This window comes from Sus scrofa, chromosome 9, assembly GCF_054392235.1.
Source record: "Sus scrofa isolate SSC_HxYL_T2T_F1_AM1 chromosome 9, Sscrofa_HxYL_maternal_Yorkshire_Landrace_v2.0, whole genome shotgun sequence".
Lineage (NCBI taxonomy): Eukaryota > Metazoa > Chordata > Mammalia > Artiodactyla > Suidae > Sus > Sus scrofa.
Genome location: NC_139391.1, coordinates 101,565,921 through 101,580,839, shown reverse-complemented (window position 1 = coordinate 101,580,839; position 14,919 = coordinate 101,565,921). Strand labels below are relative to the sequence as shown.

General features: G+C 37.7%; 1 protein-coding gene across 4 annotated transcripts in view; it reads right to left on the bottom strand.

The window, feature by feature from the left end:
* SEMA3E (semaphorin 3E) overlaps positions 1–7,987 on the bottom strand; it is a 258,462-nt gene extending 250,475 nt beyond the window's left edge. For all 4 annotated transcript variants that reach the window (XR_014816009.1, XR_014816010.1, XM_084977289.1 and 1 more), the window contains exon 1: positions 7,213–7,987. Coding sequence is in view for 1 of the 4 variants with exons in the window: in XM_003130220.7 (XP_003130268.3) it covers positions 7,213–7,327 (115 nt within the window). In the remaining 3 variants the exon portion in view is untranslated. The remainder of the gene's footprint in view (positions 1–7,212) is intronic.
* Between the last annotated feature and the right edge of the window lie 6,932 nt (positions 7,988–14,919).

Below are 14,919 nucleotides of genomic sequence, written 5' to 3'. Positions count from 1 at the left end.
GTCCAGAGGAAGGTGGAATGGAAAGCTTTCTTTCACTTTCAAAGCAAACAAGGAAGCTGAGCTGATGGCTGGTTACAGGACACTGGTTCAACTTTTGATAGTGTGATCTGGTCTTAGCAATATCTGTTCTTTTGTGTCTTACAAAGCTGGGTCTACAATTACCTTTGTTAGCAACTTTATTTATTTAATAGCTTTGGTCTCTTGTCTCCAAGGTGCCATCAGATCAAGTTACAAGTTTCCTTAAATTACCTAAAAAAAAATCTTATGGTAACTCACAAGCCTAAGAGAGATCAACATCCTTTTTCTTCTAGTCATCTACTCCAATAAGAGCTGGATTTCATTTTAAAAATCTTTGCTTCCAAGTAAAAAAAACCCCTGATGATTAAAGATCTACCCTTATTTTAAGTTGTTAAGTTAATAATTAACTCACAATTGCCTTTAGAATAAAAAAAGGAACCGGAGCAGGCTGATTCTCCCTGAACATTGAGTAATTTATAAAAAGCTTCAGAAGGGTAAAGTATTTACCACACTAATTAGCATTATCTCATGTAATTCTTTCAGGGTCCTCCAAGTTATATATTACCCCATTTTAAAGATGAGAAAATTCATACTCAGAAAAGATAAGTAACTTGGGTATGTCATTCAGCCAGAAGCAAGATTCAAATTAGGTAGGTCTCATCCAAAGTCTAGAGCTTTTAGGACATTGACATTAAAATGTGAAACTATTTCATAATACTTGGGCCTAAACTACTTTGTGTGTGTGTGTGTGTATGTGTGTGTGTATATAAACTACTTATTTACATAAATTGTGCCAAGGCTATGAGCAATGTCCTTGAACAGAGAGCAGTGCTGATTCAGAGTTTAGTTATCAGAGATAGAAGCATAAATACATTTCTAAGCCACAGAAATCAAGCACATCTTGAATTTATGTTTTTCTTTTCCATACTCGTTGTAGAGTCAAGATGACCAGAGCAGTGGGGCCTAATGGTGGGAATATTCCGAACGAGGCATTAGACTCAAGGCAGGCTGCAAACGTCCTGAGAGTCAATTGCCTTGGCCGCCACTAGGGCCAAATGAAATCAAATTATCAATTCCACATTCTTGAAATCATCACATTAACTGACAGTTCTCTCCAATACCAGAGACTGTGACACTTGGTTCAAAAAATATTCATTTACAGTCCAGATAATCCAGGCTATAAAATATCCAGTCTTGCCATTATCATCCTTTACGTGAGCACAAAGCATAATGCTGCTTGAGTCCAAGAAATAACTAATGACATTGATAGTTTCTCCTACACTTCAAATGTTACTTAAAACTATACCGCCAACAAATTTCTTATTAAAATAACCATCATCCTTTGTATAACTTACATAATATTCCAAAATGTCAGATGTTTATGCTGAAGACTAACAGCATTTGGCCCTGTCTATTGAAACCAAGAAAATAACTAAAATCTTTACTCTGTACCTTTTGGAATATGTTGTGGGTGGTACAATTTAAGTTTCACTTTATTTTAAATTCTCTGAGACCAAACTTACAAGACTACTTTAATCCTGTGGTGGCTATGCATCAAGGGGCATGCATGTATGCAAAGTGCCATATCTGGATTCTGGCAGATGAAATTTCTCAACCACGTAAGAGTTTTACATACAAAGATAAAGGAGTAAATCTTTGCATGCTCTCCCATTGAGAACTCCCAAGGATGATTCTAATGGATTATCTATGATGAAAGAAAACTGACTCAGCAGATTGTTAACAATAATATCCACAAGCAATCATCAATTTGATGTTTAGTGCTTTATTATGTGGTCAGAGAAATGGGGCCACCAAGTGATCTCATCTCAGACAGAAAGAGAGGCCCTCTCTATGAAATATCCTCAAGGTAAATGACAAATTTGACGTGGAGAGCATGATAATAGAGCAATAATTTTTGAAAGAATACCCTATTTTTACATATATTTTTAAGTCAAGAACAAGTATTGGTTCTATATTATGCATAGAACACGGTACTGATAAAACTCTGAAAACATAATTTTCTGTGACAGATATTTTTTATTCCAAAATTGGCCTCATTCATTTATAAATTCTGTTTACTGCTTTTCCTAACTCTGACCTTCCCTCACCCTATTTCTATACTAAATATAACTGTTTTCCCGTTGTCATACCCAACAACCAGTTAAGAGCCAAATAATTCATAGAACCATTCACAGGCATTGGTGTATACAGATGCATTTCTCTGATGCATGGGCAATATTGGTATGAAGCAAATATAAATATACAAGAATAGCGTTATCTGAAACACTTACATGGACTTGCTCCACAGCCAGTATATCCTGTGTAAACCAAACTGAACAAAACATATTGTAATTCCTTTCATCCTACCTAGTAGCACCTTTTTTTCCCCCAATATAAGCTGTTTCTTAATAAAGCCAGCACTTAATTCTCACTGACTCCCTCTCTTGTAGCTCTGGGCATTGAGGTTTGTATTTACCCCTGGGTCCTATTTAACTGCTTTCTTTATGAATCATGCCTTATGACCAGTTTTTATTTATTAACCACACAGGGATGTGTGACTAATGTCACTATCGATAATACTTAGTTACTGGCTGAGAAACCAAAGCTGTGAGCTGGGTCAGGAACAACTGACTCAGTTACTGCCTTTTTAAAAATTGCTCCGAAAGTAAAATAAATTCCACAGCCTCCAGGATGATCATTCAAAACTTTACATATTTTTTTGTTTGTTTGTTTAGGGCCACACCTGCAGCATATGGAAGTTCCCAGGCTAGGGGTCGAGTCGGAACTGTAGCTTGTGGCCACACTGCCAAAATGCTGGATCCTTAACCCACTGAGTGAGGCCAGGGATTGAACCCTCATCCTCATGGATACTGGTTGGGTTCTTAACCCACTGAGCCACAACAGGAACTCTAAAACTTTCACTTATCATTGTGCTCTTCTAAAATTCTATCTTAATTTTTTTTCATATAGATAGAAAAAATTCTAAAGTGTGTGGTGTAAAGTGAATATGTGTAATAAATGGATATCTGCACACTTTTATTGCAAAAATACTGGCCATGAATCTTGGAAAATGTACAGATAATGTAATTATCTTCTAAATTATTATAACCAGAGGTCAAAGGTATGAAGATGGGATTTGGAGTGAAAGCAATCAGGATAAAGCACATATTTTATGCAAATTAAGACCAAGTTTTGCTGTCATCTATACCAGCATTGTCCTAGCATTTACTGATATCCCAACTCAAGCCATTTCCAAGAGTTTTTTCTGTTTAGAACGGGTTCTTTTCCAACATTCTAGTTTTCTTAGTCTTCAAGAAATATTAATAGCATAATTTTTAGGTTATGAAGTACTTTTATAGTATTGTTCCATTTGATTCTCTCAAAAATCCAGTGAGATCTATAGGAAAAATACCATCACCACCCCTATTTTCAAATTAAGGAAACTGAGGCACAGATAATTACCATTTGTATAAGCAGAAGGACTACAGCTGGAGTAGAGACCTTGGCCTTCAAATTCTGAGCTCTCTGAACTATGATAAATCTGTATTTAACTGGTTATAATATTCAAATACAGAAAGACTAATAAACAGTTTCCATCCCATGTTCAATACGTATATGTATTCAATGCTCAAATCTACATTTATGATATCAACATATTCTAGCCACAATCTTCTGCCATATTCATGCCTTACTTAACTATCTCTTTACCAAACATCCAGGAAGAAAAACCCCTACTTTGAAGTAACTGCTCTCTTTGGTTTCTGCACATACGAAGTTCCTTACTGAGTCTTTGATGGGCTGTATCCCATCTAGAACCTCCCTTAATAGAATTTCTGGGGCTTTCCACATGCATTGGGATTTCTTCTTTCACATGGGCTTTACTCATTTGTTCCTTTTGTTCTTCTTCTTTGAGCTCCATTATCAAGAAGGCTATTTTCACTTCCCTGTAACCTCGATAATGCAGGATGGTGAAAGATAAGGAGAGAACGCAGACATCAACAGAGGGATGTGGCTGAATCCACCAGGTCCCTTCTCCCTGAATTCTCTCTTTCCTTCATTTCTGTCATGAGATCATAGCTATTTTCAAAGAAATCCTTGGGGTAGAATATTATAAACTTGTATTAATTACACCAACGTTACACTCTTAGGTGTATTGGCTATAAAGTTGACTATAAATTCTTAACTATCCATAAACTTTTAAATTCTTGTCTGATATAGTTAATCTCAACTCAAATCTGGACTGAAAATTCTTATAAGGGCAGGACAGAATCTTGCCATTTTTATCTTTGTATATTTTTCTTTGTCAACCCAATTTATCTTGTACCTATAAAATACATTAAAAGAGATACACATTGCCTCAACAAGAGTAAATATTTCATCTTTTTTATCTACAAGGTTTGCCTTAAGTTAGCATATTTGCTTAATATCGGAGGGAGTGGATATCCAGTAAGAATAGGGAGGAATTCGATATTATTCCACTGTGGGTGGAGGGCAGAAAAGAATGAGGTAGAAGGTGCTTCATATCTGATCTCAACTTTCTACCTTGTCTCTCTCCCTCTCTGTCTTTTCTCCCCTTTGGTCCTAATGGTCTCCTCCTTTCAAGCTCTGTTTAAGAAAATGTTGCTCCCAGAGATAGAGAAGGAGGGAGGAAAGAGATAAAGGGCAACTCTTGTGCATCTGTTTTCTAAAGGTATTTTTTAAAAACTCAAGTTTTGTATATGACACAAAGTTCTTCCTCATTAGGAAGAGACACGAGGCTTATCTAGCACCATCTTGATAATGGAAGATATAAGAAAAATGCTTTCTCCCATTGGCTTAAATCCCTGTTATGAAATGAATCCCTGGATTAATCTAGCAAGCCACCACTGGATTTCTCTGCTGGGGTTCAGTGCAGAGGAGGTTCTAGATTACTGATATATAGTGCCTCTTATTTTGAAAGACCTTGCACTTGTTTATAGTATTAATCACCTAATACATCCACTAATGACATTTTACCATTTGGAATATTATTTAAGATGGCAAAAGATAATACTCTAAAATATCCTACCCCTAGTTTTCAGACACAGCTAAAATGTCCATGAATTCCTGAGTATAGAGAGGTGAATATGCTGTTCATACTGTGTTGATGGGACGGAATGTCCCTTCTCTGACAGTCCTGGGCTTCTCTTTTACAGAGGCACCTGCGGTGCAGGAGACATTTGCTGTTTCAGGTTGAATCTCCGGGGTATCTCTCAACTGACTTTGTTAGCTAAACTGTGCAAGTGGGAATATTCTATTTTCAGGTAACTCTACGCAATCTTCGTAGAAGAGCGCAATATTGCACACTTTCAGCTAGTGCCACTAAATCAAAAGATTAACAAATGCCAAAAGGAAATCTTCTGGGAGTTTCAGTCTAGGGTACCCTCAGATAACAGCAATGGTCCTCTCATGCCACTTAGCTCAACTCATAAAATCAGTTACAGTGATCCTTTTGATTAAGGGAGATGTGGTGAACATGAGGATGATGACAACATTATGCATTAGCATTCTAGTATGCTCTGACCATATTATATAAGCTCTCTAATGAAATATTAAAATGAGGTATCTTTGGAAACACACTGATATTGAGCTATCAAAAAAAAAAAAAGCCCAAATACCCTAATAAGGAAGGTATAAAAGTTGATACCAGGCACAGCAGAATAGTAGTTTTCCAAAAGTGGCAGTTTATCCACTTGTCTACATAAGAAAAACAATTATTATGGTTTTTTTTTTCTGAAATCCTTCCATATTCCATTACATCAAATTTTTACATTCAGACATATTTGATATTAATTTCTTAGAAATATGCCTTTTGATACATACTATGAAACATCCCAAATCAAATGACTTGTGTTAATGCTAGGTACTGCAGCTTAAATACTTTACAAATTCAGTGTCAATGTGTTTCTTAAATTTATGTTATCTACTGGGGAGGGTTATAGGAAATCTATTTAAACTAAGAAAATGTCCCTTGATTTTAGGTATCCTAAAAATGAGAAAGTTCCATAGTCAAAATTAATTGATGATTGTCCAATAAAAAGACAAAAAATTAACTGTCATATGAAATTGAGTCCTTTCTTTTTTTTTCCTCTTTCTGGTAAAGGTTATACCCATATTTTAAAAATACAGAACTTCCTTCTACAGTGGGGGACAATTTAAAAGCTCACACAGCTGAAAAATAGTTCTTATGTAATTCTCATTATTGCATCTGTATTCTGTCTCAATGGTTAGTGATAATAAGAACTTCTTTCCTGAAAATTTATTCCAAATTACTTTTAAGTCATTAAAGTCACTTTCTCAGAGTGTGGGTTTTATTTGTTGTCTGTTTGTTTGTTTATAGAAAGAGTCATCAAACCTACGTATGACTGGCTTTTACTGGTCCTGATGAGAAAGCTATCTTTTGATCATTTATTTATGACTAAATGCTGCTTTACAAGACATAGTTTCAGAATAAAATATATTTAAGCACTTTCTAACAGATCTTCAGGTAAGCAATATGAATTTACATTAAAGAGATGCTAGTAAATAGTTTCTAATATTTTAATCAATATAAATCAACTCACAAAGATTGATTTTTTTGCCACACGTACTAAAATTTTTTAATTATCAATTTAATTAGAAAGCAATTTATATCAGCTGTTAGTCATTTTAATTACATGGTAATGACTTAGTTATCATGGATAAGAAATCAGTTTGCTTCTCAGGAATTCTCTTTTCTTCTCCTCTCATCTCCATTATGAACAACAAAACACCAAAAAGCCAACTGCACCTCTATGTCTAGAGCCCTTCCCTAACATCCTTGCTTCCCCTAACAGACACACACTGGTATTTAAATACCCACTGCTAACTTAGTGGATTCAGCTCTTCAAGGCTCTTTACAACCTGCTTCCCACCCCCTTCTGTTGTGTCTGCTAGTGAGTGAACTTCTCATTAACAAAACCTAATATTTACAAGACAAAAATAACATCTCCAACTTAGCCTGTGGTCTTACACTATTTTCAGCTGTGGTAAGTATGACACGTTCATTAGAGGTACTTAGAAGCTTAGCTCAGCACTGCAATAATTTTTTTCAGGTGCATTTTAAGGGTCTGGGAAGACACCAAAGATACGTTAAAAGACTCATTTTTTTTTTTTCCTTAAAAAAAAAAAAAAAAGGATCTGAAAAAGATGACCTACCTTTATGTGACAGGCGTAAGCGGGGGTGTGAGGTGTCAGCGCCGTGACCTCCCATCCAGAGCCCCAGCAAGTAGCCCCAGAGGAGCCAGGTGATCAAGTACCCCGCCGATGCCATGCTGCCTGCCGCTCAGTCCTCACTTTTCAGCGGGGTGAGTTCTACTTAGGACTCCCCTCCAGGGGCAGCGTGCGAGAGGCTTTGTCAGAAATCGAACGCCTTGTCATCAGAAAGCCCAGTTCCAAAGTGCCATTTGTCAGGCTGTATTTGGATATGTAAAACCTGCCTTTCCACAGGACAGTTGTTTATAAGCCGGGAGCAAGAGGACATTCCAAGGAGGGAGTCTTCACAGCCATGTCCTGCCTAAAGCTCTCTTCAGTAACTCTACCGGTGGAAGGAAGAAACTGTATATATATATTTTTTCAGTCACTTCTGCAAGCGGTTCATTCAGGGAAAAAAAAAAAAAAAAAAAAGAAAAAAAGCCCCAAAACAAAACAAAAAAACCCAACCCCGAACACAAGCACTGCCTTCCCCCGTGGAGCTCTTCTCTTCTGGCTCGTTGAAGCCTCTCAGAAGTCAGCCTCTTGCACCGACTTGCCAAACAGCTAGTTTGAATTCACCTTTCACCTTGCTAATTAAAAACAAGAAGTGCCATTCCCTCTAGGAGTTGCAGGATCCACCCAGCGGGGATGCCGGCTCTGTCAGCGAGCTGTTTACTGGTAAAGTTCAGGCAGGGTTGAACAGCGGACTTGCTGTTTCTAGGAAGTGTTTCTGGTCCACGTGCCCTGGTCCACCCGCCCTCCCAGTATTACTGGGCCCGCGTCACTCAGCGACCGACGGGTGAGGGAAGTCCGCATGTTGATGGGGAAGAGGGAATCAGGAGGGAGAATGATACATCAGATGCTGATTACCTAAGACTACATAACAGATGAGGATGGAGTGTCAGGAAGGGCTTTTAAATGCTCACTCATTAAGATTAACTCTTGAATAAATATATTCATTTTAAACAATCTGTTTGTCACCATCCAGGACCCAAATTGATTTTTTTTCAGGGGTTACACTGAAATCATATTTTTTTTTAACAAGTATGGCTTTTTGCATCTTAGGAATGATATTTTAAACTTGTGTAAGGAAAACGTGTTTCAAGAGCCTTAAAAAAATGTTATCAGTGATTGTTTCATAGATAGGGTAAAAGGAAGATATTATTTTGGGCAGGCAAATTCTTCAACTCAAAAGCAAATTCTCTCCCTTTTCTTAATTAGCAAGCCATACATTTCATCTCAAATTTGGGAATAATTAACTTTCGAGGTAGTTTTTTTCCTACATAAGGTAACTGTGGTAAAGCCAAAATTCTCTATGGGACAGTTCCCAGTAAAGCAGATATTAGAAAACCCAGGATATAAAATACCTTGGGGGTCAACTGCTATATGTTCTCAGAGTTTATTTTCCAAGACACTATGTTTGTGTAAATAAGCCTAATACAATAGATCACTTTACAATCTACTTTTAATCAATCTCAAAAACTAAACCAAACACTTCTGTAGCTGATGGCATGGAAACTAATGGTATTATTTTAAGATACCAATAACTTGAATGGATATTTGACTTGATGGATGAAAGTTAAATGGTAAACAAGTGAAAACTTTTCCTTTTAAATAGTAATGATTAAAGATACTTCTTGAAAATAATGTTTTTAAAATCATGTAATTATTGTATAACAAAAAGATAACACAGTTTACCCTGATATTTTGCATTATATATAAGCAAATGTAGAGCCAGTTCTCTACCCATTTTCCTAAGCATGATATGTTCTATTACAAAGCAGAGTATATTTGGCAAAATGTAAATGTCACTGGATATTATAAATAATTAGATTTCCAAAGGTCTACAAAAGATAACAAACTCTAAACACTATTTAACAGTAAAGCAGCATGAAGTATTTAGATACTTTTAACCTGGGGTGGTCTCTGTAGGCGCTTGCATATTTTAAAAGCCAGTCTGATGAGTTACAGTTCTAAGTGTGTTACAATGTACCTTTGGAATCCTCTTTTACTTTATTCCAGAACTGAAATAACTAGAAAGAAAATAGCAGCTTTTATATGTGTTATCTAACAGTGGGATTCCAGGAAAAATAAATGTGATGCATATAACTTTTATTATAAATATATGGCTAGGCTACACTCATGCAACCGAAATTCCACTTAGGATTGTACAGAGCCCGTCCTAACTCTGTTGTGGAACTGAGGCCATGTAAGACATTACAACCACTTCATTCAGATACAGAATTCACACCATTAAATATTGATGCAGGAATAAATGTTATGAATGCTGGTTACATACCTACAGCTAGTTACCAAAATTCACCTTCAGGTTTTACATGTCATCCTTTAGATTAGGTTAGAGTGTTTTGAAGTACATGCCAGAATAATGAGCTCCTTCAGGTTCTTCAAAAATGTACTTTGGAAGTTCCCATCATAGCTCAGCAGAAACGAATCTGACTAGTATACATGAGGACACAGGTTCGATCCCTGGTGTCACTCAGTGGGTTGAGGATCTGGCATTGCCGTGAGCTATAGTGTAGGTTGCAGACATGGCTCAGATCTGGTGTTGCAGTGGCTGTGGTGTAGGCCAGTGGCACTCTAATTTGACCCCTAGCCTGGGAACCTCCATATACCACGGTGCAGCCCTAAAAAGATTAAAAAAAAAAATGTGCTTTGGTTTATTCCTTAGTCATCAATGTCATTCCTTATTTCCTTGAATTTCTCTATATGTTCTTCCAACTTTCTCTCTAGTCTACATATAACATACAGATGATACCCCTTCCGAAATAACTATTAAAAATACTAAACATCCAGAACTAATCATAGCCTAGGTTACCCCCACATGGCTCTAGCCACTAGCAGTGGAATTAAGAGTCTTTGGGACCAAATCAGTCATTCACTTCATAAAATAAAACCAGAAGAATTCTCAGGAGCAAGGTCACCATACAATTTATCATCCAAACAAAACATGTTTTAAAAATAAAAGGGTTTTCTATTAATAATCATAGATAAACCAAGAATATTATAGACAAATCAGGACATCAAAGTTACCCTTCTTCGGAGAACTTTCCAGGCACTCCTGGAAAACATGGAAATGGAAAAAAAAAATAATAATAAAACTGACTTACCACCAACAGGGATGAAAAGTGCCAGTAAAGGGAAAAGCTTTGAGACTGGCAGTAATATCCATTTATAATAATATAATTGATCTGAGAGGAGTTAGACTGCCTGTTTGAACATAAGACAACATAGAAAACCAACACAACATTGTAACTAACACAACATTGTAAGTTACCAATACGCCAATTTATTTAAAAAAAAAAACTAACACAACATTGTTAAGTTACCAATACACCAATAAAATTTATTTAAAAAAAAACAAAAACAAAAACAGATGGGAAGGGAGATGGCTGTTCTGAAGGTATTGTTGTCAGGACAAACGTCTTAGTCCAAAATTTCACCCTTTGTTGGTAGTGTCACAACATAGTGGTACAAAAAGAGGGGAGGACTGAGTACTCATCAGGCATTCCAGGCTCCCTCATGGCAGGTTCTGTCACTGTTCTCCAAATTTTTAAAAATTTATTTTTTATTTTTTATTTTTTTCTCTTTTTGCCTTAACTAGGGCCGCTCCCAAGGCATATGGAGATTCCCAGGCTAGGGGTCTAATTGGAGCTGTAGCCACTGGCCTACACCAGAGTCATAGCAACATGGGATCCGAGACGCATCTGCAACCTACACCACAGCTAACAGCATTGCTGAGATTAGTTGACCATTGCACCATGATGGGAACTCCTGGTTCCCCAGTTTTCACAATAGAAGAGCAAATGGCCTCTGAAGCAACCCTTCCAACATGTGGCCCAGGAAGCTCTACAGAGAATCACATGGTATACTTGCTATAAGACCAAATTCCAGTGACCCACTTTGTACTCCCAGTTTACCTAAAGTGGTATGTACTAAAATTTGAGTTTTACAGTGTGCAGATCCCCAGCAAGCTTAATATAAATAGAAACTAAACATGTCATGTTAAGCTATTTGGCTTATTCATTACCAGAGCATACATAGTCTCTCCTAACTAAGGGCACACACTTGACTTACTTTCTGGTCACTTTTATTAAAATATTCGAGATCCATTTGCCACTTTCAGAGCATAGTATCTGCAGTTCATTGCAGCTCTATTCACAATAGCCAAGAGCTGGAAACAACCAAAGTGTCCATCGACAGACGACTGGATTGGGAAGATGTGGTACATATACACAATGGAATACGACTCAGCCATTAAAAAAAACCCAACATGGAGTTCCCGTCGTGGCGCAGTGGTTAACAAATCCGACTAGGAACCATGAGGTTGCGGGTTCGGTCGCTGTCCTTGCTCAGTGGGTTAAGGATCCGGCGTTGCTGTGAGCTGTGGTGTAGGTTACAGACGCGGCTCGGATCCCGCGTTGCTGTGGCTCTGGCGTAGGCCGGTGGCTACAGCTCCGATTCAACCCCTAGCCTGGGAACCTCCATATGCCGCGGGAGCGGCCCAAGAAATAGCAACAACAACAACAACAACAACAACAACAACAACAAAAGACAAAAAGACAAAAAAAAAAACCAACATAACACCATTTGCAGCAACATGGATGGAGCTAGAGACTCTCATACTGAGTGAAATAAGTCAGAAAGAGATAAATACCATATGAAAACACCAATAACTGGAATCTAATATACAGCACAAATGAACATTTCCACAAAAAAGAAAATCATAGATTTGGAGAATAGACTTGTGGCTGCCTGGGGGAGAGAGGGAGGGAGTGGGAGGGATCAGGAGTTTGGGGTTAACGGATGCAAACTATCTATTTTTTTTTTTTGCATTTTTTGCCTTTTCTTGAGCCGCTCCCATGGCATATGGAGGTTCCCAGGCTAGGGGTCGAATTGGAGCTGTAGCCACATGCCTACGGCAGAGCCACAGCAACTCAGTGACCCACACCACAGCTCACGGTAATGTCAGATCCTTAACCCATTGGGCAAGGCCTGGGATCGAACCCGCAACCTCATGGTTCCTAGTTGGATTCGTTAACCACTGTGCCCGGGCGGGAACTTCGAACGGATGTAAACTATTGCTCTTGCAATGGATTTACAATGAGACTCTGCTGTGTAGCATTGAGAACTATATCTAGATACTTACATCGCAACACAACAGTGGGAGGGAAAATATGTACACATGTATGTGTAACTTGGTCCCCATGCTGTACAGCGGAAAAAAAAATTTAATTCATATAAAATGAAGCCATAACCTCATAGGCACAATGTGTTACTTATACTTTTCTTTTTCTTTCTTTTTTTTTTTTTTTTTTGGCTTTTTAGGGCTGCACCTGTGGCATATGGAGGTTCCCAGGCTAGGGTTTGAATCGGAGCTGTAGCTGCCGGCCTATTGCACAGGCCCAGCAACATCAGATCCAAGCCGCATCTGCGACCTATATCACAGCTCACAGCAATGCCAAATCCTTAACCCACTGAGCAAGGCCAGGGATTGAACCTGAAACCTCTTGACCCTAGTCGGATTCGCTTCTGCTGCGCCATGACGGGAATTCCCTACTTATATTTTTCAAATGTTGGAAACAGGCACAAATTGTAAAAGTTTATCTCTGTACCACTTAAAATTATCTCACACATTGTGGCACATAGTACTCACTAATACCTCAGGAATAGCCATTCTTTCTTTTCTTCTTACACAGGAAGATGGGAGATCTATATGACCGGCCTATCTACGGTCTGGTCCCTTGGCAGTTATTAAGCCATTTGATAATTTCTGACCAAATAAGTTGAAGCAGAAGTAATATGCATCACATCTAGGCTGAGGCAGTGAAATGCTCCTAAGCAATCCTATCTCTTCTTATGCTTTTTTTTTTTTTTTTTTTGTAACAAATGTTGAAGAAAAGAAGGAGGCTTTATATTGAAATGGTAAAGTTACAAGATTGAAACATCTTGAATTACACTGGGGACAGTTGCCCCAGAAAGTTAACCAGGCCCACAGCAAACTTTATATAAGTAGGGACTAAACATAAGTTATATTAAGCTATTTGGTTTATTTGTTACCACAGCATTGGTATTCTCTCCTAAATAAATGCACACATGTCACTTACTTTGCTTTGGCAAATAGGCTTTTAGACAAACATACAAGACTAATAAGTCACTGATAATATATTCCATCATATCTGTCACTAAAATTTATTTAAGTGAAATTACTAATCCAGCCAGAAAGGGATGTGGATAGTTGAGGGCTAAGGAAGAAGTAGCATGATTCCTGATGTCACCTTTAGAATGGGATAGGATATGCCCTTAGATTTTCCAATAGCACACTGCACACAAAAATGATGTCATAAAGAGTATTTACAGGTGAATAAATAGTACTACATCTTAAGGACATTATGATTAAAACCATTAATGACCAATGTATCACAATAGCAAAAATGATGATCCTTTTTGGAACTAAAGATAAACTTTCTCAGTGGCCCTGGCATTTCATTTCAGGTTCCCTCATCCTTCCTCCACTCCTGAAAAAGCCTTGCAATCTGAAGCATTTCAAATGCCCCCACCAATATGGCCAGCTATTGCCACCTGCTGCTGCCATCACTGCTAATGGGTTTTACCACAAAAACTATCCATGTGCTGGAGTTCCTGTCATGGCGCAGCAGAAATGAATCTGACTAGGAACCATGAGGTTGCAGGTTCGATCCCTGGCCTTTCTCAGTGGGTTAAGGATCTAGCCCTGCTGTGAGCTGTGGTGTAGGTCGCAGACACGGCTTGGATCCCATGTTGCTGTGGCTGTGGCATAGGCCAGCAGCTGTAGTTCCGATTTGACCCCTAGCCTGGGAACCTCCATATGTTATGGGTGCAGCCCTAAAAAGCAAAAAAGACTATCCATGTGTTTATTGGTCAATCCATTCAGAAGACACACAGAATCTGTGAGGATTCCAGAAGTCTGTATTCACTATTTCCCACATTGAATGATTCAAGAGGATAATGGGAAAGAGACAACTAAATTATTCCTGATCTGTATGTTGTTGAGAGTGGTTCAGAGAAAGGCATTCCACCAATCAATAACAGCCACTATCTGATCCAGTTGCTTGCCTGGAAGAGATTTGGTGAATGCCATTCTGCTGTCATTATTTAGATAGTAAATAATTCAATAAATTGGCTCTTTATTTTTCCATTTTGACTAGCTATTATTTTTAAAAGACTCAAAGAATTTGAGAAAAATTTACATTTTATATAGAATTTTGAGTTTTTTGTTTCTGACTTACACTGGATTTTTTCCCCTAATTTTCTCTTAGATACTTAATAATAAAGAAAAGCAGAAGCATTCTGAGCCAGGTATCAGCTTTAATTGATTTTATCAAAGAGCAGTGATATTTCTGATGTGCTTTTTATGGCAAAATGAAATTATGCTGTGTGTCAGACTAAATACTGTAGAAATCCTTTAATTTGTAGGTCCTGAGAGATTTACCTATATTTTCTTCCTTAAGGTTATAGAGAGTTCCTTAGAAAGGCAGACATCCAATTAGTTGTCTTAAAAAATGTAACAGAAACCTCCATAATACATTGTAATTTATTGATTTATATGCATGTTTTAACACTTATTTTTGAGTTATTGGTGGTGACTTCTTCATGAAACATGAGCAGTATCTT